The sequence below is a fragment of the Oenanthe melanoleuca genome, chromosome 5 (assembly GCF_029582105.1).
Source record: "Oenanthe melanoleuca isolate GR-GAL-2019-014 chromosome 5, OMel1.0, whole genome shotgun sequence".
NCBI lineage: Eukaryota > Metazoa > Chordata > Aves > Passeriformes > Muscicapidae > Oenanthe > Oenanthe melanoleuca.
The window spans coordinates 28,767,341-28,790,992 of NC_079339.1; the positions used below are offsets into that span (position 1 = coordinate 28,767,341).

At 49.9% G+C, this 23,652-nt stretch overlaps 1 protein-coding gene and 2 long non-coding RNA genes across 4 annotated transcripts; all 3 read left to right on the plus strand.

Moving 5' to 3' along the window:
- The first annotated feature begins 694 nt into the window (after positions 1-694).
- Positions 695-4,610, plus strand: LOC130253865 (uncharacterized). Its single transcript, XR_008840625.1, has 3 exons — positions 695-909; positions 1,094-2,135; positions 4,148-4,610. It is a non-coding gene; the product is annotated as an uncharacterized LOC130253865 (long non-coding RNA).
- Positions 4,611-7,301: 2,691 nt separating this feature from the next.
- Positions 7,302-11,075, plus strand: ZFP36L1 (ZFP36 ring finger protein like 1). Its single transcript, XM_056492858.1, has 2 exons — positions 7,302-7,821; positions 8,551-11,075. The coding sequence occupies exons 1-2, from the start codon at positions 7,765-7,767 to the stop codon at positions 9,499-9,501; spliced, it is 1,008 nt and encodes a 335-aa protein (XP_056348833.1). The 5' UTR covers positions 7,302-7,764; the 3' UTR covers positions 9,502-11,075.
- A 1,411-nt stretch (positions 11,076-12,486) lies between these two features.
- Positions 12,487-21,007, plus strand: LOC130254210 (uncharacterized). 2 transcript variants are annotated; one of them, XR_008840651.1, is made up of 7 exons: positions 12,487-12,596; positions 15,940-16,058; positions 16,224-16,441; positions 16,931-17,028; positions 17,155-17,234; positions 18,909-19,005; positions 19,491-21,007. It is a non-coding gene; the product is annotated as an uncharacterized LOC130254210 (long non-coding RNA). The 2 variants fall into 2 exon arrangements; XR_008840650.1 differs by lacking the exon at positions 18,909-19,005 and having other exon boundaries at positions 12,515-12,596.
- Positions 21,008-23,652: the final 2,645 nt, after the last annotated feature.

Consider the following 23,652-nt stretch of genomic DNA (forward strand, 5'->3'; position numbering starts at 1 on the left):
CAGCACACAAACCTTTCCCAATCTGAGTTCAAATGTATGAATTTACCATATCCAACGCCTCCCCGAAATCCAAACAGACTCAATTACATTCTCCTTCTGTAATGAATCAGTAATTATATTGAAGAACACTATTATTTGTTTGGCATGACCTATATAAACCCGACTTGGGGAGTGCATAGTTGGTGTGGTGCCAGTGCCCTGCGTATTATTGCCTTATAAACACAACCATTGTTTGAATTTCAGATCAAAACAAACCGAGCCACGTCGCTTGTCAGTTATTAGATATCTTTTTCCCAAATGCTCACCCAGGCCGTATTACAATAACAATAATTATTATTACATACTTCCTTATTGTATGTTTGTGCCGAGGTAGCACATTTGCCTTTTTCCCACACGTTAGTTGCTTCTCCTGACTCTTATGATTCACTCCTGCCTATTTCCCAATGTCCGTGAGGTCTTTCTGCATTCCCAGCTGCATTTTGTCAAGACCTGCAGATTGGCACAGGGACTCATGGTGCTGTATTGCACCAGCCTGCAAAGGGTTGCAAACAAGCACAGGGGATTTGCTCCTCGAGGGAATATACAAACTGAAGAAAGATGTGGACCCTGCCCCCAGGTGCTTTATAAATATTTAACTTGGTCTGATAATGTGATAAGAGCTGATAATGTGATTTGGACAGACTAAAACCCAGCCCTGCTTGGGCAGGGTTGGAAATGGACCTTCTGTGGGAAACAGGGTGGGAGAGGGGCAAGCCAGAGCAGCCAAGTGATGATGCTTTCCACAGCCACAGCTGGGAGTAGGACTCACCTTGCCCAACGTGGGACACCCAAAATGCAGCTGTCAAATCCTCAGCAAGTTGCCGATCTGCCTTTACAGTCACAGCAGAGAAGCGGGTGCTTGGCTGTCGGGTGAGTCAGCCCTTCCCAAGATAAACTTCAAGATATGTGAAATGAATCACACGCTAGAGGTGCCTATTTGTCTCCATTGACTATGCAGGAAGCCTGTCCAACTAATTAGGTTTAGACACCTAACTTTTAGGCACTTAAAAACAGATGAGAGGAATCCCATAATCATTGACATTCTTCTTTACAGGCCTGACAAGGGAGGCAGTGGGAGAGGCTCCCTGGAAATGCCCTACCAGATTTGGACCTAAGCAAACTCCTCTATCCTCTGTGCACGGGAATCTGCAAAGCCTCTGCCCTGTGTCCTCCCCCTTGGAGATCCTATGGGCACAGGGTTCTCCAGCCATGCCCAGCTGGCAGAGATGAAAGCAGGCTCCCTGCTGAGGTCTGAATGAGGCAACGGTCTTGTGGGAAAAGATATAATAATGGAGCTGAAGTCTGTATTATAATGTATTCAGAGCAGGCAGGAGGGACCAAAAAAAAAAGAAAAGGAGACTTGACCTTGGCTTCCTGCCTGGTGCTAAAAGTGTGTTTTGATGGAACAGGATAGGCGGGAAAGCAAGCTGCCTCCCTAATGCAAATATCTCATGGAGCTGTAAGATGTGTGGAGTGCAACCCATGGAAATTTGGAAATAAGGTTATGACAAGCTCTGCAGTGAAAGGACAAAATGGTATTTTTCAGAGGGTTACAGCTGAGCTTGTTGGAGAAAAGTGGCCACCAGCACAGCAAGGAGCAACTTCTGACACCAGCACTGCAAGTCACATAAATGTCATGATCCAAGAGGCTCTGGAGCTGTCTTAGACTTTCAAAAAAGAAAACAAAAATATGAAAGCATTTTATCCCAGCACTTTTTTGTTTTTGTTTTTGAGAAAAAAAAATCATGGAAACATTCCACTGGTTAATGTCTGCTGAATAATCAGTGGCCAGGGCTACTGTGGCTGCAAACAGGCAGAGGCCAACAGAAACCACTCTGCTGCATTATCATCTTGCTGTGTATCAGCTCAGGACCATGCACACAGGATTTGAAAAAACTGATTTTGTCCTGGTTTCTGAGATCTTTGCCTTTCCATGTCCCCAACCTCTTGTTACATGCATTAACCATCTTATTGATACAAGGGCAATTGCTGTTTTGAGGTGCAGCAGGTATCACTTGCCTCTTTTTTCTGGAATCTGCCAACAGCCTCTATAAAGCTTCTGGCACTTCCCTTAACCTGAACAACAATTTATTGAGGTGAGATATATTTGATTTCTCTCTGCCCTGGCAGGCACAGACCCCTGTGCAGATCAGGGCAGGTTAAGGGCATCTATTTGAAGCTGTGCCCTTGCTGCACACAGTAATCCCCAGGGATGCTGGGGACCCCAGGCCCACCATGTGCCCGGCTGAGACCTGGAGGAGAGAGGATGCTGGCACCTGGCTGCACAGGCTGTCCCATGGATGTGGACTCTCCTCAGGAGGGGATGGGCATCTGCTCCAGGGACCTGCAGCAGGATAGAACACCAGTCCTCCCAACAGCAGCTTCGTGCTCTGTTCCACCCCTGATGAGAAACACATCTTGCTCCATACCTCGCCTTGCTGCAGCCAGGCTGGGCACTTCCTCAGCTCCCATTACCACACCGGCAGGATGGAAATCCCTCCTCTAGCCTCACGCACTTGCGGCTGTTCAGGGAGGAGATGAGATGAGTCCTGCGCCTTGCCCTGGAGGGTTTGTAACTTCTCTGAGAACAGGCACACCCCTAAGAGGGAGATTTCTCTGCAGGAGGTGGTGGTGCCAGCAGCAAATGGGCAGCAGGGAGATCTGTGGTGCGGTGTGAGGGGGCTGCTGGGCTTTCCTGCTTGTCCCCGTGTCCAGACAGGATGTGCAGACCCCATCTGGGGACTGCACTGCCATGGAGCTGGGGTAAAGTAACAGCCCCACACACAGGCCACAGGCAGGGAGGCAGATGTTCCTTGTCAGGCACCTTCACTTTCCACAACCATCAGCAGCCGAGATGGTCTTTTCCTCCAGCCCCTCAAACCTATTGCCACACTGGTGTGTGCCTCAGCTCTGCTCCCATCCTCAGCTCAGGCTACATGTGCCTGGATGTGGCTGGACAGACCCCAGGATGTGGCTAGGCCAGCCTCCTGAGCAGTCATGACAAACAGCTAAACACTTGCATGGGCTTGCTGTCCTGCTGTGTGGAAATAGATTAATTGCATTAGTATTTCCACTGGAAATTATAACTTAGATCCATTAACTTCAGCCAATTTCCTTACCCTGCGTCTGCTTAAAAGGACATCTCTGCTTTTTCCACTGCAGTGTCTTGTCAGTGCCACTGGTTCTAAATTTATGACAGGCTAGTCACATCCATGTGACACTTCAGAAGAGGCCACACATTACCTCCACCTCCTGTCTTCCCCTCACTTCCCCCAGAGCTAGCCCAGCATCTGAGCTACTGAAAAACAGAAAGCCCTTTTTTATGAACAACTAAATCAGATCCCAAACCCCATCACTAATTAGTAAAGATGTGCTGTAATTTAGATCACCTTGGATGGTCTTTAGGTCATTCACAGGTGTAAAGTCAGGAGGATTAAGGGCTTATAATATTTGTCTGGTACAGCTGCTACCAATTCCAGCAAAAATAATGGAGCTAACTTCTTGGGTTTCCTGCCACCACAAAGTACACACACGCACACACTCTCTATTTTATGGATGTTTACATACCCAAGCTGCCAGGAATCTCACTCCCGCTGCTTCCCACCACCTTAACATACTTTCCTGTATCTCTGTGAATTTGTTTTCTCACCCAGCAGCTGGTAATATCCCTTTTGCTCAGGAGCAGGCAGAGACCCGACTTCCTCGGGTGCCAGAAAAGCCTGGCAGAGGGCGCACCTACAAGCTGTGGTTTCCATCTCAAGCCATTTACACCTCCCAGTGGCTACCCAGAGATGTTCCATGGAAGAAGTGCAAGGCCAAAATAAAAGGAAGTATTAAAAAGTTACAGACAGGTGGGGAAAGGCCATGCTGACATCCGCCTACTCCCCCTGAAAGGCCACAGAGTCTGAGGAGGCGCCTGGAACAGAGGAAACATCTACACCCGCTCGCAGAGACCAGCAGAAAGGCACTTCCACACCTACACCTCCAGGGTCACAGCCAACAAAAATAGCATCAGACCCAAAAGATATGTATAGAATAGTGACTGCAGAAAGTCCTGGCTCATTTTACACCCCCAGCAAAAATAAGGTTTGTCCTTCCTCTGTTCCAGCCTCTGTACATCGGAGCACCGCTGAGGACAAGACATCTCTGTTTACCTGAGGATTCCCATGGGAGCAGGGGAGCAAAACGGCCAATTCATCTGAAAGTCACAGGGGAAAACGTTGCCTGTGACGAAAGCACTTCCCTTTCCTACCTTGAAACTTTGGGAACTGAGTGGTAGGAGGGGGAATAAACCAAAACACCCCACCCCCACCTTGTTTTCAACAATTCAGGCTTTTTCATACTCAAGTTCTTGCTCAGTAACTGACGCAAGCAGATCTGCAGGCTTCCTACTGCCAAATGGCTCCAGGTGAGTGGAAGTGCAGGTGTCCTAAGATAGCAACCTTGTTCTTTTGCCACGGGAGCTGCACCATCATCAAATATATTTGTGGCAAAGCTGGCACTTGGATTCAGTTTACACTCAGTGCTCAAAGTAACCTCTTACTACCCTGGCAGGGAGTTAAACTGGGCAAAGAACATGCAGCCACCCCATGTTCTCCAGCCTTTTGCAGAGACCAGAGTGTGAACCCGTGCTCAGCGGCTCGGGGACAAGATAGTGCTGATTTGAACATCCCAGTGCCAAACTGGATCAGACCAAAGGTCTGCTGTGGCTTTTCTCTTACCTCCAAGAGCAGTCAATGCTTATGGGGGAAAAGGGGGATGAGAGAGTGATACTTTTGCTGAGCATTGTCCAGCAACATGTTGCAGACGCCTGCCTTTGCCTTTAGTAAACCTCCAGGGACTTTTCCTCCATAAATTTGTCGAATTGCTTTTTTGACCCAGTTTATACTTTTGACCTCTACAGCATCATGTGCCAACGAGCCTAGAGTTTTATACACACACACAACTGGAAAAAGTAATCCTTTAAACCTCCTGCCTCTATCACTTCATTCACTGCCCCCTTCTTCTTCCCTGCCTTCTGGCCACTCTGGTCTGTTTCAGCTCCCATGCAGGAAAGTGGTTCTTAACTCCTCTGCTAAATGTGTGCATAGGTCTAATGCAGAATCTCATCCCTCTGTATTTTGTGACAAGTTTAGCATCTGCTTGCATTTGACCCAGGGAAGGACAGGGCTCCAAAAGGGGCTCCGGTGCTGAGTACAAGTTTAAGGGCTTTGGGAGGTTCTGGACATTTATTCCTACTTCCCAGGCCCAGCTGTAGTATCCCAACTGGAATGTGCTGGGCCTGGATGGACTAACTCACACAAGAAGGCTAGTGAGCATGGCATTGCATTCATTCACTTCTTCAGTAATCTTCTTTAATAATTGACTTTCATTTATTCATTTACCTATCTTTATTCATTTGCATCTATCAGAGTTCTGGCACGGCTCTGGCGGGTGGTGTAAGGCTCCAGTTTTTTCATTCCTCTGCTCGGTGTGAATTCATGCCCACACAAATTCCCACTCTGGCCCGGAGGGCTCTGACTTTTAGCCACGAGGTGGGGTGAGCAGCTAAATTCCTGAGCTGAGCATGTGCGCAGGCAATGCAAGGCAGACCACCACGGAGTCGGGGTTTGCCAAGCTAAATCACTGGAAAAAAATTCCTTCTCGGCTTCAGCCTTTGCCACTTGATCCGCGGAAATGTGCAGCCTTAAACCCCAAGTTTCCAAAACAAAAGCGCACGGCGCAGGGGAATAACACGAGAGCAGCAGGGGCAGAGGGCTGTGCCGGCGGAGGGGCTGCAGCCCCGGACTCGCCAAAACCCCACTCCGAGATCAGCCCCAAGCCGTGGCTGGACGGCAGGAGGGACCGCGCAAAAACCGGGCTGGGAGCGACTCGGTAGTGAAATAGTTATCTCGGCTGGCTTTCTCGGCAACTCTTGGAAAGTCCCCGAAATGACGTTTCTAACTAACAATTAAAATGGGTTTAATTATAGAGAGGCTCAGAGCCCTGGGAACAAGCACCATCTACAGAACGAGTAAACAACTGCAGAAAATAATAGGCTGCTCGCTCCCCTGTCTACTCCTCACTTCTGGCCAAGGCGAGGGGAAAAAAAAAGAAACTATAAAGAGAAGGAAATTCGAGGAACCTGATTGCTCTCCTTAAGGAAATAATAACAATAATGATCATAAAAAAATAAAAATCTGGAACAGCCCGAGCCTGTGGGCATTTCTCTCGGTTGGTTATTTTGGTTGTTCTTGAAGACCAAAGGAGGGGAAAAAGATCAGCCGCCAGCGCAAAGTCCAGATGCCGCGACTCCAAAGCAAACAGAGGAGGAAGTGGATCGTTTGTTTGAAGTTTTCGGTGCGATGGCCGCTCGGGTCAGCGCTCTGCAGCCCAAGGCAGGGGTTTCTGTTCTCCCAGCCCAGGCGGAGTGCAGGGAAGGAGGAAGAGCCCGCAGTGCCGGGGCAGGGCCCCTCTGCCGCCTGCGCGGGGAGCTCGGCCCAGATGCCATTGCTCAGCCTGGGCTGGAGCACGGCTGCAGTTCCAGCTGGGCTAAGGGGGAAAACCGGGCACAGCCCGAGCGCTGAGCGCCCCCGACAAGCCTTGGGCTCGTTTGTATTTTCACACAGAAACTGCCACCATTGTCCCCCCTCGTCTCTGCCATATCCATATCAGTATGAATCATACTTTGCTTACTAAGACCTCGAACAGATTACCTTCTTAGAGACCTTAGTTTCTTTATTTTCTTTATTTTAGTTTTACAGTGTTGAGTCCTGGGGACTGGGAGAAAAGGCAGGATTTATCAAACACCCTTTTAAAGGGCAGACACGCATTTTAACAACTCAGATTACTGGGGATGTGAGCTATTTCCCCTCGCAGAGCCTGCCAGGTTTCAGTAAAAGTTTGGAGGAAGGAGTAAGGCTGCGAGGGAGGCGGGGGGCGCGGGGTGCGATCGGCACAAAGCGCGGCAGGGAGGGCACAGGCGCGGCCCGGCGGCTCCGATCCGTCCAAATCCCACGGGAGCCGCCGCTGCCGTTCCGCGGCAAGAAGCGCGCGAGCGGCGGAGCCGCCGCGCGGCGCGGCCGTTGGGCGCGCGCCCGCCGCTGCCCCCCGCGCGGAGCGGGACGGGACGGCCGCGCGCGGCCGCGTGCCGAGTTGAACGCGCGCGCGCGCGCGGACACGCGCGCACAACGTGGACGCACGCGGACCGGCGCGCGGGCACACGCGCACGGGGGCGCGCGCGCGGAGACGCGAGCACAAACGGCCACGCGCGCACAGGCGCGCGGAGTCGCTCGGTGCGGCCGCACAACCGCCCCCTCCGGCGCAGCGCGGGGCAGGGCGGGCCCGGCCCGGCACAGCCGCCCGCCCGCCCGCAGACCGGCCGCTCTGCCATCGCCTCCCCCTCCCCCCGGCCCTGCTCCCTCCCCGCCTCTTTCCTCCCGAAAGTTTTTTTGGGCCTGCCCGCCCGGGTGATTCAGTCGCGGTGTCAATCACCCTGCCCTCCTCCTCCACCCCTTTCCCGCCGCCGGCTCCTCCTCCCGGGGGTAAGTCGCAAACTTTATAAGTTGAGCTTTCCGCGAGCCCCCTGGAAGCGGCGAGCGGGCGCGGCGGCCGGGCGGGCTGGTGGCGGCATCGGCGGCGGGGGGAGGCTGCGAGCAGGGGCGCTGGAGGCTGTGCCTTACCCACGCCGTGACTCCTCTGTCCGAGTGCCGCTGCCCCACTCGCTTCCCCCCTCGCTCGCCGAAGATGTCCACAGCCCTGGTGTCGCCCACCATCTTCGACTTGAGCGAAGTTTTATGCAAGGTAAGGGCGCCGGCGGGGGTTCCGCCGCCAGCTTTGGGCTTTTCAGCTTCCTTGGGGTTCGTGTTCGGGTTTTCCCCCTTCCCTGCCCTCTTCCCCCCTCCCCTTCCCCCGTTTCGTTTTCTGGTCGTGAGCAAGTTCGGCGCTGGGACCGGCGGGCGCAGGGCGGGAACCGAGCGCGGCCACTCCGTTTCGGGACGCCGGGGTCTCTCCCGCCCGCGTTTCCCGCCTCGGCCGCTCGGCAGGAGGAAGGGTGGGGGAGCCGCCCGCGCTCCCGGCGGGCTCAGCCGCGGCGCCGAGCGGAGGGGCCGGGTCCGTGCCGTGCCCCCGGGGGCGCCGCGCTCCAACACGCCCGGGCGCGGCGCGGCGGGCGGCGGCGCTGCCGCGGGGCCGGGCGGGGCAGAGCGGGCGGCCGGGCGGGCTCGCTCCCCGCGGCTCCGGCCGCGCTGCGGGAGCGGTTGGGCGGGCGGCGCCGCGCGCTGCCCTTCCCGCGCGCCGCCGGCCCCGGGGAAGCGCTCCCGCCGCGCGGCTCTTCGGGCCCCCCCGCGCCGGGCGCTCGGCTCGCCCGGGACCGGGAGGGGCCGCACGGATGCGGCTGCGGGGGGGGCCGCCGGGGCAGGCGGGAGGCGGCGTGCTGCCGCGCCGCGCTCTCGGGGCTGCCTGGGGATGTCGGAGGAGGCGGTGGCAGTGGCAGTAGAAGTGACGTGACCGACCCTTGCTTTGTCCCCGCAGAGCACCAAGATGTTGAATTACAGCCCCTCGGGTGTCAGCGGGTGCCTGCTGGACAGGAAGGCGGTGGGCACCCCGGCGGGCGGGGGTTTCCCTAGGAGGCACTCTGTTACCCTGCCCAACTCCAAGTTTCACCAGAACCAGCTCCTCGGCAGCCTGAAAGGGGAGCCGGCTCCCATGCTGGGCCCCCGGGAAAGCCGCTTCCGGGACCGCTCCTTCTCGGAGGGCGGCGAGCGCCTACTGCAGCAGAAGCAGCCCGGGGGACAGGTCAACTCCAGCCGCTACAAGACGGAGCTGTGCCGCCCCTTCGAGGAGAACGGCGCCTGTAAGTACGGTGACAAGTGCCAGTTCGCCCACGGCATCCACGAGCTGCGGAGCCTCACCCGCCACCCCAAGTACAAGACCGAGCTGTGCCGCACTTTCCACACCATCGGCTTCTGCCCCTACGGGCCGCGCTGCCACTTCATCCACAACGCGGAGGAGCGCCGCGCCGTGGCGGGGAGCCGGGAGCCCGCCGTCACCGACAGACCCCGCCTGCAGCACAGCTTCAGCTTCGCCGGCTTCCCCAGCACTGCTGCCAGCGGGCTGCTGGACAGCCCCACCTCCATCACACCGCCGCCCATGCTGAGCGCCGACGACCTGCTGGGCTCCCCCACCTTGCCTGACTGCGCCAGCAACCCTTTCACCTTCTCCAGCCAGGAGCTGGTCAGTCTCTTTGCCCCCAGCATGGGGGTGCAGGTGCCCAGCGGGAGCTCCCCCACCACCTTCTTGTTCAGGCCCATGTCCGAGTCCCCCAACATGTTTGACTCGCCACCCAGTCCTCAGGACTCCCTCTCTGACCAGGAGGGCTATCTGAGCAGCTCCAGCAGCAGCCACAGCGGCTCAGATTCCCCTATCCTGGACACCTCAAGACGTCTTCCCATCTTCAGCAGACTCTCCATCTCCGACGACTAATCTGGGGTTTCCTCTTGCCCCTCCCCACCTCTATTACAATGTTAAGCTGAACTCCCCCCAGCCTTGTCCCCAGTAGTCCAAGCTGGATGTTAACATGTCCACCTGCCTGCCTGATACGCACTGGCTTAAACCTTAAGTGCCAAAATTACGATGAGAAGCAATAACGTTTACAAAATAGTGCCTTTTAACACTTTTCACTGTGACTGTATTACCTCTCCAGCTGCAGAGGGCACCAGCAGCTCTGTGCACTTCCAGATGTGCAGGAAATGTCCGAATCCGGCTCCCTCCACTGGCCACGTACTGCATCGCCCTCTCCCAGTCCCTTCCCAAATGGCCAATTTCTGCTAGGCTGCAGGCATGTGGGCGGGTGTTAACATCCAGCCCTTTCTCCCCTCCCCTTAAAGACTAAATCTTGCCTGGATCCGCTCAGGTCTGCGGGAAGTAAAGCTGAGAACGGACAAAGATTGTAACATGAGTGGGACTTCGACTGGGAGGAAGAAAACAAAAGAAAAGCGAAAAACAGATGGACTATGAGAGACTTGATTTTGGTGCTAAAAGTTCCCCATGTATACATGTGACATCTTAAAACAAATAAAGAAATAGAGGGGTGGGGCCAACAGAAGTCATTCCACACACACAAGTTCGTGTAAACAAAGTTCGAGTAGACATAGCTTTAATGGTTTTGCTCTAGAGTACTTTAGACCTATCTTAGAGCACTCACGCCAAGCTTTTTATTATTTTTTTCTGGGTTTTTAATTTTGTATAACTTTTCAGAAATTGGAGAGCAAATTTTGCTTGTCACTGCACAACAATATAAAAAGCTTATTTAACTTATCAAAACGTATTTATTGCCAAAACCTTTGCTTTTTAATTTTGTTCATATTTATCGGGATGATGAATCCATAGAATATATTCTTTTATGTTTAAATTATGATCTTCCATATTAATCTTAAGATTGTGAAGTGTCTTTTTTCCTTTTTTCCCCACAGTTTAATATATTATACTACAATGACATTTTTTGTAACTTTACACTTTTTTTGGTTATTTTATTTTAAAAAATGAAAAATTAATTTAAAAAAAATGCAAAAACTGTGTTTGGATTATTTATTTTAGAACTCCCTCCCCCTTTTTTTGTGTTGGACTGCAAATGGAGTTGTTGTGCATCTTTGCCTTTTCTCTTCTCCTTCTCTTCTCCTCTCCCGGGTCTTGCCTACCTGGGCTTTAGAATGTACATACCTGAGCTCTGTTGCGAGACAACGTGGAAGGAAGACTTTTTCTTCCTCTAATTGTATAGATTCTTCAAGGAGAAAAGCCTTGGGCTCAAAGTGCCTATCTGAAGACATTCCAAATACAGTTTGTCTTTGCATTTCTGTATTCCAAGTTTGGAGTTTTCCTTGCCAAGATGAATGGGACTGGCACAAAGAGAATAATGAATGTAATTTTTTTTCCCCCTGTTACTGTTCGCTACACTGCTTTTTCTTCCTCTTTGTGTGAGTTTATTTAAAAGAGAATCTCTTTTGTAATGACTGTTTGCAGTTTAAATCAATAAACCCCAAGTTTTTTCAAGAAACTGACAGTGGAGCTGGTTTTACTTGCAAAAATTGAGGGGCTGGTTTTAGACAACCCCACAAATGCAGGGGCTTCCCTTCTCTTGACCCTTGCAGTGCCCACAGTGCGCCCAGGCATCCCTCCCTGGTTCCTCAGTGATTCAGTGAGTCAGCCCTGCAAGTGCTTGAGATCAGTGGCAGCAAATAGCTGATGTGACCTACCCCGGTGGCCTCTAACCTTCTCTGTCTCTTACAGAGTGCTTGAGTCAGTCTGTTCCTGACAAGTTCTTTCTGATGAGCATGCCTTAAACCTGGGATTGGCTTTTGTTGCTTGTGTGCCTTGTGTGCTCCTGCATAGCTCCTTGCCCTCCAAGGAGGGCTTTTGTGTGTTTTGAGTGAGGATGAAGTGGGATATTGAAGCAATACTGAAGGGATATTAGAGATACTCCAAATCTCAGTCCTGGCTTGTTAGTGGTACTCGTCTGCTTGCACAGAGGGGCTGTTGGGTGCTTTGTGGGGAAGAGGAACATAAACCCTCAGCAAAGGCTCGGGTGTATGCACACATCACCCCACTATCAAGTTTAAGCCCTTGCACATCTTGAAGTATCAGCAATCCCAGAAACTTCTCAGGCCATTGGTTTTGTTTAGGAACATATCCTTGCCAGCACTGCTCATGGTGTTAAGCCTTGTGTTTTCACCTTTGAGCTCTCCTATGGAGCAAGCTTTTGCTTCCAAACTGAGTCTGAAATGTTGCTGCTGAACCACCAATCCTTCAGCTGTCTTAACATGCCTCAATGTTCAGATTTCCTAATGTGTTTTGGAAAAGTTCCTGCCAAACAAAAGCTGTAGGATACCTCAAGGCTCACAGCGGCGAACCAGCCTTCTCTGCTGTTAGCTCTATGCACTTGTGTGGTCTGGCTCTAAAGGTGAGCTGGGTGGGGGAAACATGGAGAAAGAAGAGTGCTGCTGATGGAAGCTGCTTCCCTTGAACACTGCAGAAGCTATGTGGAGAGTTTGGCAGATACTGTTGTAAACCTGTGCATGATGTGGTCTGTGTGCTGATCCCTGAGAGAAGAGCCTCAGGCACAGCTTCAGCACTGCTGGCCTTCAGCAGTGCCATTGACTGCAGCCTTGCTCCTGGGCATAAAGGCAATGAGCTCCATGTGAGGGGTGGGTTCTGCCTGGGAGACTTGTGCCCAGCTGCAGGAGGTGCCCAGGTGTGCCTCCTCTGCTGCTGGGAATCAAGCTGCTGGCCCCTGAAGAGCGAGCCTATCTGATCTGGAGGGCATCCCAAGCCTGTTGCAGGGCACACACGTGCAGCTTGAAACTGCTTGCTTCCTTTCTGGACTTTCTGTGCAGCTCTTCAAACAAACAGTCTTTGACCAGTTAATAATTGATGAGGAAAATAGCTCTATCAGTTGCACAATGCTATTGGTATGACAACCAACCAGGAAGCAGTGCTAAAAGTAGATCTTTGCTCTGGTACTTGGGTACTTCCCTTGTCCTTCGAGTGCACTGATTCCGGGAAGGCAGCACCGTTTCTCTCCTGTGAGTTTATTAATGATAAATGCTCGGTTACTCTGTGTTTTGGTTTTTGAAATTAACCTTGAGCTGGCTCACGCAGGGGATAGAGAAGAGCAGAACAGGATGCAAGAACCTTCAGCAGTGAAAGGATTTACCTGATCTGATACCATTAGGATTCATTGCAGCTTTGGTATGTGGCAGCAGATACTCTAGAGAGACTTTTCCTTCCTTGTATTTACCATGGAGGAGTTGTCCATGCTCCTTCTGACAGGGTTGTTTAGGTGAACCTACCGTGCCTGGTAATAACCTAACCAAGGCTCAGAAAAGTATAAATAGCTTATTCTGACATGATAGTTTTGAGACACACATTCCTCTGACTTGAGGACTCCTTCACTCTGGCTTACTGATTTAGTGCATGGGACTTTCAGAGTGGCCATCAATTAGGGCTGGGCCTGTGCATTGTCACAGGTGCTGCTGGCATGCCTGCTGTGGCAGGGCAGAGAGAAGCACCCACAAGAACAAGGTGCCTGTAAAGGTGCCATGGCAGTGTGCCTTGCACACTTCCCAGCTGCTCTTACAGTCCTTACTGTGGGCAGGGGGACACCTACGGTGGCTCTGGCTTCTCTTTGCATACATTTTGTTGTTGTCATGGGTGCTTGCTGTGGGCTCTTTCTTGTAGCCCATACCTCTGGGCTGCAAGCATTTGCTAGTTTTTGGCTTTGAAGCCAGGTGAGTCTAGTGTTATCCATCCTCAATATATCTTGGAAATTAGAGCCATATTGTGTGGCTAGCTGTGCCAGTTGTCTTTCGGTATGGAATAATGTGATGACTGATCTGCAGAGCTCCAGGTGGCTCAGATCCCACCCTGGTACCTGCCTCCCTCCCTCCTAATTCCTGCAACAGCTGTATGTGTCCCACAGACACTATTGACTACTCACTTCTTTGCTATGGGCTAGCTGTGGCTTTTGTGCCCAAACACCTTCAGTTCTGCAATTAGAGCCTGTAGAAGCAGGGGGGGCCATCTCATTTCCTGAACGTCATAGGAGAGAGATGAAAAGTCAGATAGGGGTTCTTTGTTGTTGCTGATGGTTTGTTTTTAAAGGCATTTGGGAACTTTACTGTCTGGTTTTGGCTAACCTTTGTTTGGTATCATTTGTACATAGATATGCTGTGGCAGATTGTAAGTGACAAAAAATACCATTTAGAAGGAACTCTGAAATTTTCCAAGTTCCTGGTCCTGAGAGAATTAGTCTCATCAATATAGTCATGAAATTGGGAGGCAGAGAGGGAAAGAATTTGCAGAAGAAATGAAATACCCTTGGAGGACTGTTAGAAGCTGGCTCAAATTTTCAGTCCATATGGTTCCTGTGCAGCAATGCAGTGGTCTTTGGATGGGACTTTGTGCTGCTGCTGCTGCAAATCACCTCTGGAAGAACAGGCTCTGCCAGGCCTTTGCACAGCAGAGGGGAGATGGCAGTGGGGCAGGAAAGGAGAGGGTCACCACTGGAGATCAAGAGCCAGAGACTGAGTCCAGTCCACACAATGTGGGTGAGAAAGAAGCCATGCTGACCAGAGTCTGGAGACTGCTCGTGTCCAAGTGCACAAAGGCAATAAACTGGGTCTCTCCAGTGGGGCTCAAATTGAGGGGAAGGTCTGGGAAATGTAACCTACTGGATACTATCTGATGACCATGGCCAAGGACATGAGTGACTATTAAGATGCAGTAATACAGGCAAAAACCACAGCATGCCCTTTACACTTGCTAATTGCTGCAATTTGTGTGGTATGTGTTGGGGAAAGCCAGCATGTGCTTGAGTCTGGAGAAAAGAGGCTTTGGGAGAAGGTGCTGTGGTCAGTGTGTGGACAAAGAAGCTCCTGACTTCAGTGCTGGGGGTGTTGTGGAGGCTGAAGCCATGCCCAGGGGCAGCACTGACACTAAAACACTGCCTAGGAGGGAGAGAGTGCTTCAGGGAGGCTCCTTGTGCCCTGCAGTACAACAGGCAGACATGAAGGTGTGAGCTCTGGTAACCAGGCACTGGGGCTGATGGGGCAGTTCTGCTGCACAGGGGTGGTGTGCTGAGTGACCAGATGCTCCAGCAACAAGCAAAATGTGGTGAGTGAAGTGAAAATAGGCAAAAAAATTAAGAGTGAAGAATGGAGCCTTTCTTACCCACAGAAGAGGGGTCAGGAGCAAAACCAGTGCTAGGAAGGAGTCAGGTGGGAGGAAGGGGTGAAGGAGTGGAAGAGGGTCTCTTGCTGGGAGCACTGGGACAGAGGGTGAGACTGGCTCGGTGGGAAACCTTCAAGCGTCTGCTGGGAACTCACAGAGCAGCTCCTGCCCTCGAGGCTGAGTTCAGCCCAAGATGTTTGAGGATGATTCTGCCCGGTGATGTAAAATATCCTTTGTTTAGACACTCTTTGGCCCATTCAGCAACGCCTTTTCCTCACAAAGGCGATGCTTATTCCCTAGAATACTTACAGGAAAAAAAAAAAAAAAAAAAAAAAAAAAAAAAAAAAAAAAAAAAGTTGCTGTAAGACACCCTAAACCAATAGGTGCTGTGACTAAGCCCCGTGGGCAGCTCGGCGCTGGTTTGTCCCGCGGGCTGGAGCGGGAGCAGCCGCGTATCCCATAGCCGGGGGCAGCGCTGCGCACGGAGGGATGCGGGGCGCTCCAGCCCTGACGCCGCTCGCTTTCCCTTTCCTCCTGGGCACGGCTGAGCTCCTTCGGCCAGGCCAGCTCCACGGGCTTCATTATACTGCAAATGTTTGGAATTCCACATGTTAATATCCAGAGAGGTTTTGTTTCACTTTTGCTGCTTTCCCCCCTCCCCCCTCCTCGTTTTTTTTTTTTTTTTTTTTTTTTTTTTTTTTAATTACCGCTGCTCTAACCTCTTCTTTTTGACTGAGTTTTGGTAATAGCTGCCGTTTTCTGAGCAAACAGAGGACTGGAATTCTCCCTGCCTGGGCTCCAGCTGCAAATTAATCTCTTTTCATAGTTTCGTTTTTTATGCCCGCCCACGATCCCCACCACATGAACTTAGTCAACACATGGAAGTGAAACTTTTCCATGCAGCATCCTGCGGGCTGTGCAGCACGTGAGTGCCAGCTCCTGCGTTTTCTTGCACCTCTGGCTGGAAGGAAGTTCTCTCAGCCCCACATGTGTGAGCGGTTGCCGGTGGGATGTGAAAGGTTTTAACGAGTGGAAACATTTCAGGGTCCAGTATTATTTCTGTGTGTGTTTAAGGTCCCAGCACAGCCGTGGGCAGGGTGTGTTTGCAGCAGCCCCGGTGCTAGCAGCCCGAATGAGCCGGGCTGGGCTCTCCATGGAGTCCTGCCCTCCCTGCAGCCTGATCTCCCTCCCCGGCAGGACACAGTGCAAGCAATGACCGTGTGACAGAGACGGATGGAGTCTGCTTGGCCTGTGCAGATGCATTTTGTAATCTCTACATGATGCCTTGCACGTGTGCGCCTGCCAGAACTTTTCAGGTATTTTGGGCACTTGGCAAATATATCTGTACCTATTCCCCAGGTTTTAAAACCCTGTTAGAGATACAAGTGCCAGGTAAAGGGGGCTGTTCGGCAGTGGCACAGTATCACAGAAAGAGCTGCAAAAATAATTCAGGGCTCCTGATACTTTTTCTCCTGTCATAGTTTCCAGGCAACAGCAAATATTTCTCCTGAATACTCTGGATGAGCAGATGCCAACGTTGATTCACAGGAAAAGGATGTAGCCACGCAAGCCATAGAAATATTGTTTGGGATGGTAGCCACGGCCCTAAGGACACATTAAGCAATATGGAACAAACGCCAATGAAGCTCTTAAAGCTCTTGCTGTGTTTGCTATAAAGAGATTTCTTGAGCAGTCTGAGGTGGGAACCTTTGTGATTTACCTTGATTACAGCTACGTGGAGAGAATACACTGTGTTTCAGTGAGATGCTGCTAGGGCTTTGGAGCACCAGCAAAGTTCTGGCTCACTGACAAGTTACAGTCACAAAATATGAGGAGAGCTTTGTAAAAAAAGCTTTTGTTGAAGGCCACAGCAGAGTGTAAAATGTGTACTTTTGCTTGGAAAAAGGATGGCAGTGAAAATGTGCAAAAAGGCTTCCTGTTTATTTTCCCTAAGACTCAGATATTCTGTGCTGTGTTTACAAATAACCTAATTTCCCTCCATTATTACACTTACAAACTTAAAATGAGATTGAAAGGCTGAGAACAAACCTAATGCACCCCCTCTCCAGGGTGGCCAGCCAAAACAGTTATAAGAGCTGGAGAAAATAATTTTCTTCTTAGTTTTAGGTAATATGGGCCTTGGATTCATCAACTGATTTTGCTGACCAAGACATTTTCTTTTTTCCAGCAATTTTTCTGACCAGAAAAACACTTCCAGTGTGGATGAAAACAGAACTGGAGATGTTTTGAAAACATGTAGAAGTTTGTTTCGAAAGCAAGCAGTTGGTAAGGAATTGAGGACAGACAGCTGTGGGAGGCCAGTGGTCCATGGCCTGTGGGGTTATCAGTGTGTCATCCAGATTGGCAGGGACTCCTAGTGAATCATTGAGACCTCTCTTTTAACTGTGACAGGTCTGAACTCACGATTCCCAAGCCACCTCTCAGGCAGAGGGAGTTGATTACTGATAGCCTTGAATGTCTCCAGCACCGAGGTGAGCACAGCATTCCCTTGCAAGGGAGTCACTGCTTAGGCAATTTTAACCTCTCTGTATGTGACCTATACTGAACCTGAATGTCTCCTACAGAGGTCTGTGGCCACTTTTTGTCCCATTGCCTTTGATTAACAACACTGGAGCCCAACTTCCAGACAAAGTCCCACAAAATTGTGTGTGTGGTTTTACCTTTCAGCTTTCCTGCCAGCTGTTCTCTTCTCTGTTCCCAGGGAATGTGATTTTCAAAACTTTTTCATGCTTCTCTTCCCATGCCTGATAAGAATATAGGATATCCTAGACCCACCCTGGACTTTCATTTTCAGGTTATGCACTTGGTGTTGCTGTCCTGCCTTTGGTTTTTGAGGTGGTAAATTTAACCTACCTGGCCTAATGTGGGATGAGGTCAGGAGAAAAGCACAATGTCAAATTACACTGGCTCTGCTAGGAATGCAGTGGGAATCAGACCTCTTGTCACAGCATTGTGCTGCCAACCAGGCCCTGCCCTGTTACTGTGGGGCATCCTGGAGTCCCTGGCACCCAGAGTCCCTGGGCTGCCACCCACTGTCAGGCTGGAGCAGCCTGGGACCCCCAGCCCTGCACTCAAAGGAAGCCATACTCCTGCCCTTTGGTTTTCTTCCCTGAAGGAGAGGCATTATTCCCTATCCCCAGGGAACATCAGCTTTGAAACAGGGAGTTGATTTGTTTCCACTTACCATTATCTTGGTTTAAGTAAATTACAGTGCTTAACAGTGGTCATAAAATTATCTGACTTTAAAAAAATTCATCTGTAGAGTTTGGTCCTGTGGCCTCCCTGATCAGCTGATTTCTAAGGGGCAAACATTCACAGGGAAAAGAAACAATCTCTCCTTGTTCATCACAAATGATCATCTCCCCATTGTACAGCAACTGCCCTGCCTGGTTTTGGTCATTGTAGAAAAGTACAGCAAGCCTTCAACCATGTGCTGCTTCACCCTTCTGAATAACTCTGCCAAGTTACTGAAATCAAATCATCCACCGTCCCTTCCCAGTGGCCACCACATCACCAACATTTTAGAATCAAGTTCTGCCCCAGAAAGGAGGCTCCTTGACAAAGCAGTGATGATCCTCACTGAGGGGAATTTGGATCCCCTCTGGGTGTACTGCAAGTAAAATATTTTCTCTTAACATGGCCCTCATCAGGAAGATAAATGGCAGGCTGGCAGTCTTAGGATTTCAGCAATGAAAATCTGGTTTCCAGTTGTGGTATCATAAGGAAGGAGGATAGACCAGATGCCTAGTGTATCCAAATAAGAAACCCAAATGAATAAAAGGGTTTTATTTTAGTTGCTGAAACAGAAAGTGTGAATCTAAATAACCATAAGGAGGAGATGAGCTGGACAACCAGAAATATCAGGCAGACATTTTTCTAAAAATGGTATCTGCACTTTATTTCTGTTGGTGAGTTTAGGTAGTGATGTATCTCTTTCTTAATTTAAAAACTGATAGATAGTGAAGTCCAATATGACAACTTATATAATTAGAATTTCAAAAGAATATTATGCCTCTTTTTCTGGTGCATAAAGATTAACTGTGAAAAGGCCAGAGCTGGCAGAAATGTGGATTTCTTCAATTTTTGGACATCTTTCTTTGTGTTCCCACTGGTAAGACTAGGACTGCTATGACTCTGTCCCACAGGTGGCAATGAAAATTGATCAGGGATCCAGCCTGTTCCTCTGCTTCATCTATGTAAAACACAAAAATGTGGACAAGAAACATGAATGTCCAGCTCCAGGTAAAGGCAATGTACCAACTCCTTTTCAGTGCTCTCTGACATACAGAATTGGTCCTTGAACTGCTATCATTTGGTCTGCTAGTAAAACAAATCATAATGCTCAATGTGAAATAAACCTGGAAGAGAGGAAGAACCTGCAATTCAGCAATGAGCATCTGAGCAGTGTGGAAACAAGTGCTGGTGGGGGCTAGAGCCTTCAAATCCAGCCAAGGGCCCCAAACTCTCAGGCTGTGCTGGATTTCAGGTGATTCCCAAATGCAGTGGGGATGTCCAGCACTCAACAGCTGTTTTGGGTCCTGCTTTGTAAAAGATTAAATAAAATTAAAAAAAAAAAAAAAAAAAAAAAAAAAAAGAAGACAAAAAAAGGAAAAAACAAAAAAGACAGTGAGTGAAGCTGATAGGAAAAAGCAACAACAAGTCCCAAACAAACATGTTTTTGATGGAGGAACTGGGTTTTTGCACCCTAGCACTGTTTGTACTTTCAGATTGTCAGCGATCTGTAGCGTGCTGAGCAGAGGACAGTGTGGTGGAAATACCTATGAAGCAGTGAGAGCCTTATCAAGGTACTGTACCAGGAAATACACAAACACACCGCTCTCTTTCCTACTGCATGCACGATACTGTGATTAAAGGCAGCAGCACGCCTCATCATAACATGTGCCTTATCAGCCCCACTATCTGATGACAGCAGCAGCCCTGGGGAGACCAGACTGACATCATCCAAAACCTCAGGAGTTCAAGACTTGAGTAGGTAGCCAGGCTGCAAGCTGTGCTTGGCCGTTGTTGTAATTCGGTATATGAGGTATAAGAACTGAAATCAGGATCCTGTAACCTCCTTCCTGCAAACCCCAGTTCCTGTCTCCCTTTCCGGTCCTGTGGCCTTCCCCTGTGTCCTTGTACCCACCGGGGGTCGGGTATTCCGGCCCTTGTCCCCTCTGTGTCTTCATCCCATTGGCAGCTAGCCAAGGACACTCCCATTCCCCTCTCCTGAATACCTGTACCCCAGAGAAACTCGGCCTCTTTCCGGCCATACCATCGCCCAGGAATAAACTAAGACTGAAAGAGCCTCTTTGTATCCTTCTCCATCCATGATGCGATACTGTGTCTGATCTTAAGTAATTAGGAAAAAGACACAGAATATCAGCGTCAGGCCGTGTTGATCTGTTTGTACTAAACTTGCAGGTACTTTGCTGGAGGAAAAGGAATACAAAAATCAAGCCCAAGCAATGTTTCAGAATGTTCCCGACAGGCTGTCGTGCTGTTTAGCAAATGAATGCAGCAAGCAAAGGAGGTTTTTGTCCTCAGCAAGTACCACAAGTCTGTTCTACAGCTTTCTGTAGATTTGAGAGGAGGGGGGAAAAGGTCCAACCAAGACATTGTCACTGCCTTGAGGACGGTGCCAGTGGTGCTTTGGTACGAGCCCCACTCCCAGCTGACCCAGATTCAGTGAGGTTTAGGTCCATCCTGTATCACAAATTGGGGCCAGCTGTTGATCCAGGTGGAACTCTGAACCTCCAGATACTAAACTTCATCCTGGCTGGTTCATTGCCAGTCTTCTTGTTTGGTTACTGCTGCTTCACTGAGGCAAAGCATACTGGCTCTGGCCTTCTGGCCTCCTTTCTGTAATTTACAATGAGAATTTTTACAGTCACAAAAATAAGAATCAGAAAATAGAGTAGGCTTTTCTTGTGTAACATTCAGCAAACTTCTCTGCTTTTAATTTGTTCTCCCTGTCCTGGGTTCTTCAAAACACCTTCTCTCATTGACGTCAGTGTAGATTTACCACACCCCGGTTATTTCAGACCTGGATAGCACCATGGAAAAAGATTACCAGTCTTCTGGAGCTGCTTCCTTATGCTTTGGACAAAAGGAGATCATGTGGGACCGCATTCATTCAAGAACTGCCCTTGTATTTGTACAGAACCTAACACGAGTGAGCTTACTCCTCCTTGAAGTTTGCTGTGCTACGAAATTGTTCTTGAAAACAACACCCTGCTTTTAATATTGGGGTTTGGTTGGTTTGTTTTTCGCAGCAATGCGAGCTCTGGGAGGGAGCTGAGGCCGGGTTTAAATGCCGAATGCATGCATAGCAGCCCGAGCGGGGCCATCCAGCGCACGGATGCTAAGTGCCCATTTACAGCCCCATCAGCCAGCACCCCCGGCCATCGCCGCGGGCAGGGCTGCCTGCTGTGACCGCGGGGGAGGACCCTGTGCCCTGCAGGATCCCCAGATCTGTCACACGGACTGGGCAGCTGCTTTGCCAAAGACCCCCTGCGCTCAGGGCAGTCGCATCCCCGCCGTGCGCCTCTGCTCCCTGCACAGCTCGGGATCCAGCCAGGTGTGAGCATCAGCCTTACACACTGAGAGCTGCCCAGCTGAAGAGACACACAGACGATTTCTGTTTTACCGTCTCAGTCAAGGCTTGGCTCAGGGGCGGGCTGGAAAGATGTCTGGTGGAAATAAGAGTTGCGTTTTCAGATAGAGCGTTAGATAAATGCAGTGTTGTGGGACTACTGGAAGCCTCCCCCAACAAGTGTGGGGAACTTCGAGTGGTTTTTGAGGCATAGTGCTATTGTCTATTTTGTTGAACATATTTCTTTGTTCTTATGAACTTTGAGGAGCGCTGAGAACACAATGTGCCACAGGGGGAAGACTTACAGAAAGACTTGATTAGAAAATGGAATGATTTTACAATTTCTTCTCCTACAATACTTAAATATTCCTATTCTGAAGCACACTTGCTTTTTTCTGCCCTGGCTCTTACCCGGCTTTGCTTTAGTTGATTTACTCTCATCATTGCTAAAAATACTGCAAAAACCCACTTTTAAATAAATGACACAGCGGAAGGTTTTTGAGGTTGGGGTTAGGTAAGAAATAGATGTGGGATTTTTCAGGTTTAGAGACAGCTTCTGGTCCCCCTTTCCTGAAGAGGAAGCTCTTTGGAATGGCTCTTGTGAAATATGCTGATGGTCTGAGCATCCACATCATCCTCTCCCCATGACAATTGCCACTGATTGACCACTTGCTGGCTGTCTCTGCTGCAGCCCAGGAATGGATGAGTCATGGAAACAGAATTCCCCTTCACCCTGGCTGCCTCCCAGGCCCTCGGGACTGCGCTGACAACAGAGAAGGAAAGTCAGCGCTGCTTTCTTTGACACTGTGAATCATTGATCAAACAAAACTCTTCTGCTTCCACGGACTAGATACCAAAGCAACATTTCTCATGAGTGTTACCTGAACAATTACATACTGAGAGAACAATCTCAAATAGTGCTGGGCACATTATTTTTTGTATAGGAAATTGATTCTGTGCTACTTTAGGCCAGAAAAAAGATGTACCATGTTTGCTAGAAGCTTTATCAGAAGATGCTGAAAACGATTGCCATGCTTAGGTGCAGCAGTATTTAAATTTAAGTTTTCATTTTCGAACGATTTTCTGACATAGGGTTCGGTTGCATTTTAATAATTTCTAAATGGAACAATCTGCTTGGGAAAAAAAAAAAGGACAATAAAAGAAAAGGAAATAAACAGATTAGATCACATTAAGCCCCGGTAGCTTCCCTGAATAGAGAATTACTAGATGAGGAAACTCAATTATTTTTATTTCAGTTCTGCCTGGAACTCAACATTCACACAACTCTGCTACTGCAGCTCAAATATAAATACCAATGAACCCATACAGTGTGGTATTCAGAATTTCCCTCGAGGTATTCTCAAGTGAGAAAAAGAAACCCATTAAAAAGTGTAAAGGAATTTTTGTCTTGACACCAGATCTGTGCTGGGAGAAAGAAGTGCAAGTCCTGCCTTAATGCAAGCCCTTTGTCTTGAAAGGAGCTCTGCCCACACAGCTCAGCACACACAGCCTGAGCACAGGGCTGGGGGATCTGTGCAGGTGGCTCAGGCCAGCACCTGCCTCCTGCATCCCTCCCTACCCCCTCCCTGCCTTTCCCCATCCTCCCCTGCCCATGCCATCCATGCTGCTTGCCAGGATCATTTCCTACAAAATTCCCTTGTCTTAGGCAGTGGCAGTGCAATAGGGGGATGTGGTTCCAATGACTGTGTGTAATCCCTTCGGTGCTGGAGTTTGTCCTGGCTTTTGTGGTGTGTCAGGATCCAGTGGTGCTGGCATCCAAAGCACCACTGAGGTGCTGTGACTCAACACCAACTGGACATTTTCAGCTCACATGCCTGTGATGTGAGGTTGGAAACGAAAACAGCATGGAAATGAGAGCTGTAATAGGAATTGTACCTTGTGTCTGGCATCAATGCCATAAACAGAGCTCACCAGAGCCCTCAGTGCAGACACCACCACCTCATCACTCCTGCTTTTCACGTGGGGGGATGGAGTCTCATGGCCCCTGCCAGTTTTCCCTTGTGGGAAATGCATCCTTCCTTGCACTCTGGAGTTAACTCCAGCTGCAGGGAGAAGTGCCAGTGCAGTGATGCTGTGCTTATGCCCATCAGCTGTAATGGGAGGGTCTGGTGACAGCTCAGCCATTGCCCCACTTCTTCCTGAGCTGGGGTTTTGGGAGCTGCACCACTCCATGCACTGGGGCACAAAGAGGTGTCCTTGCAGGGCCCAGTCTGCTGCTGGGAGGGTGGCCCAAGAGCTGGCTGTGTCTGTCTGAAGTGCTTCTCCCTGTGCCA

What these genes read in the sequence shown, in the direction of transcription:
- ZFP36L1 (XM_056492858.1), top strand. Translation starts at nt 7,765, where the DNA reads ATGTCCACAGCCCTGGTGTCGCCCACCATCTTCGACTTGAGCGAAGTT. An exon ending in TGAGCGAAGTTTTATGCAAG is followed by an intron (nt 7,822 to 8,550) that starts GTAAGGGCGCCG and finishes TTGTCCCCGCAG; the next exon opens with AGCACCAAGATGTTGAATTA.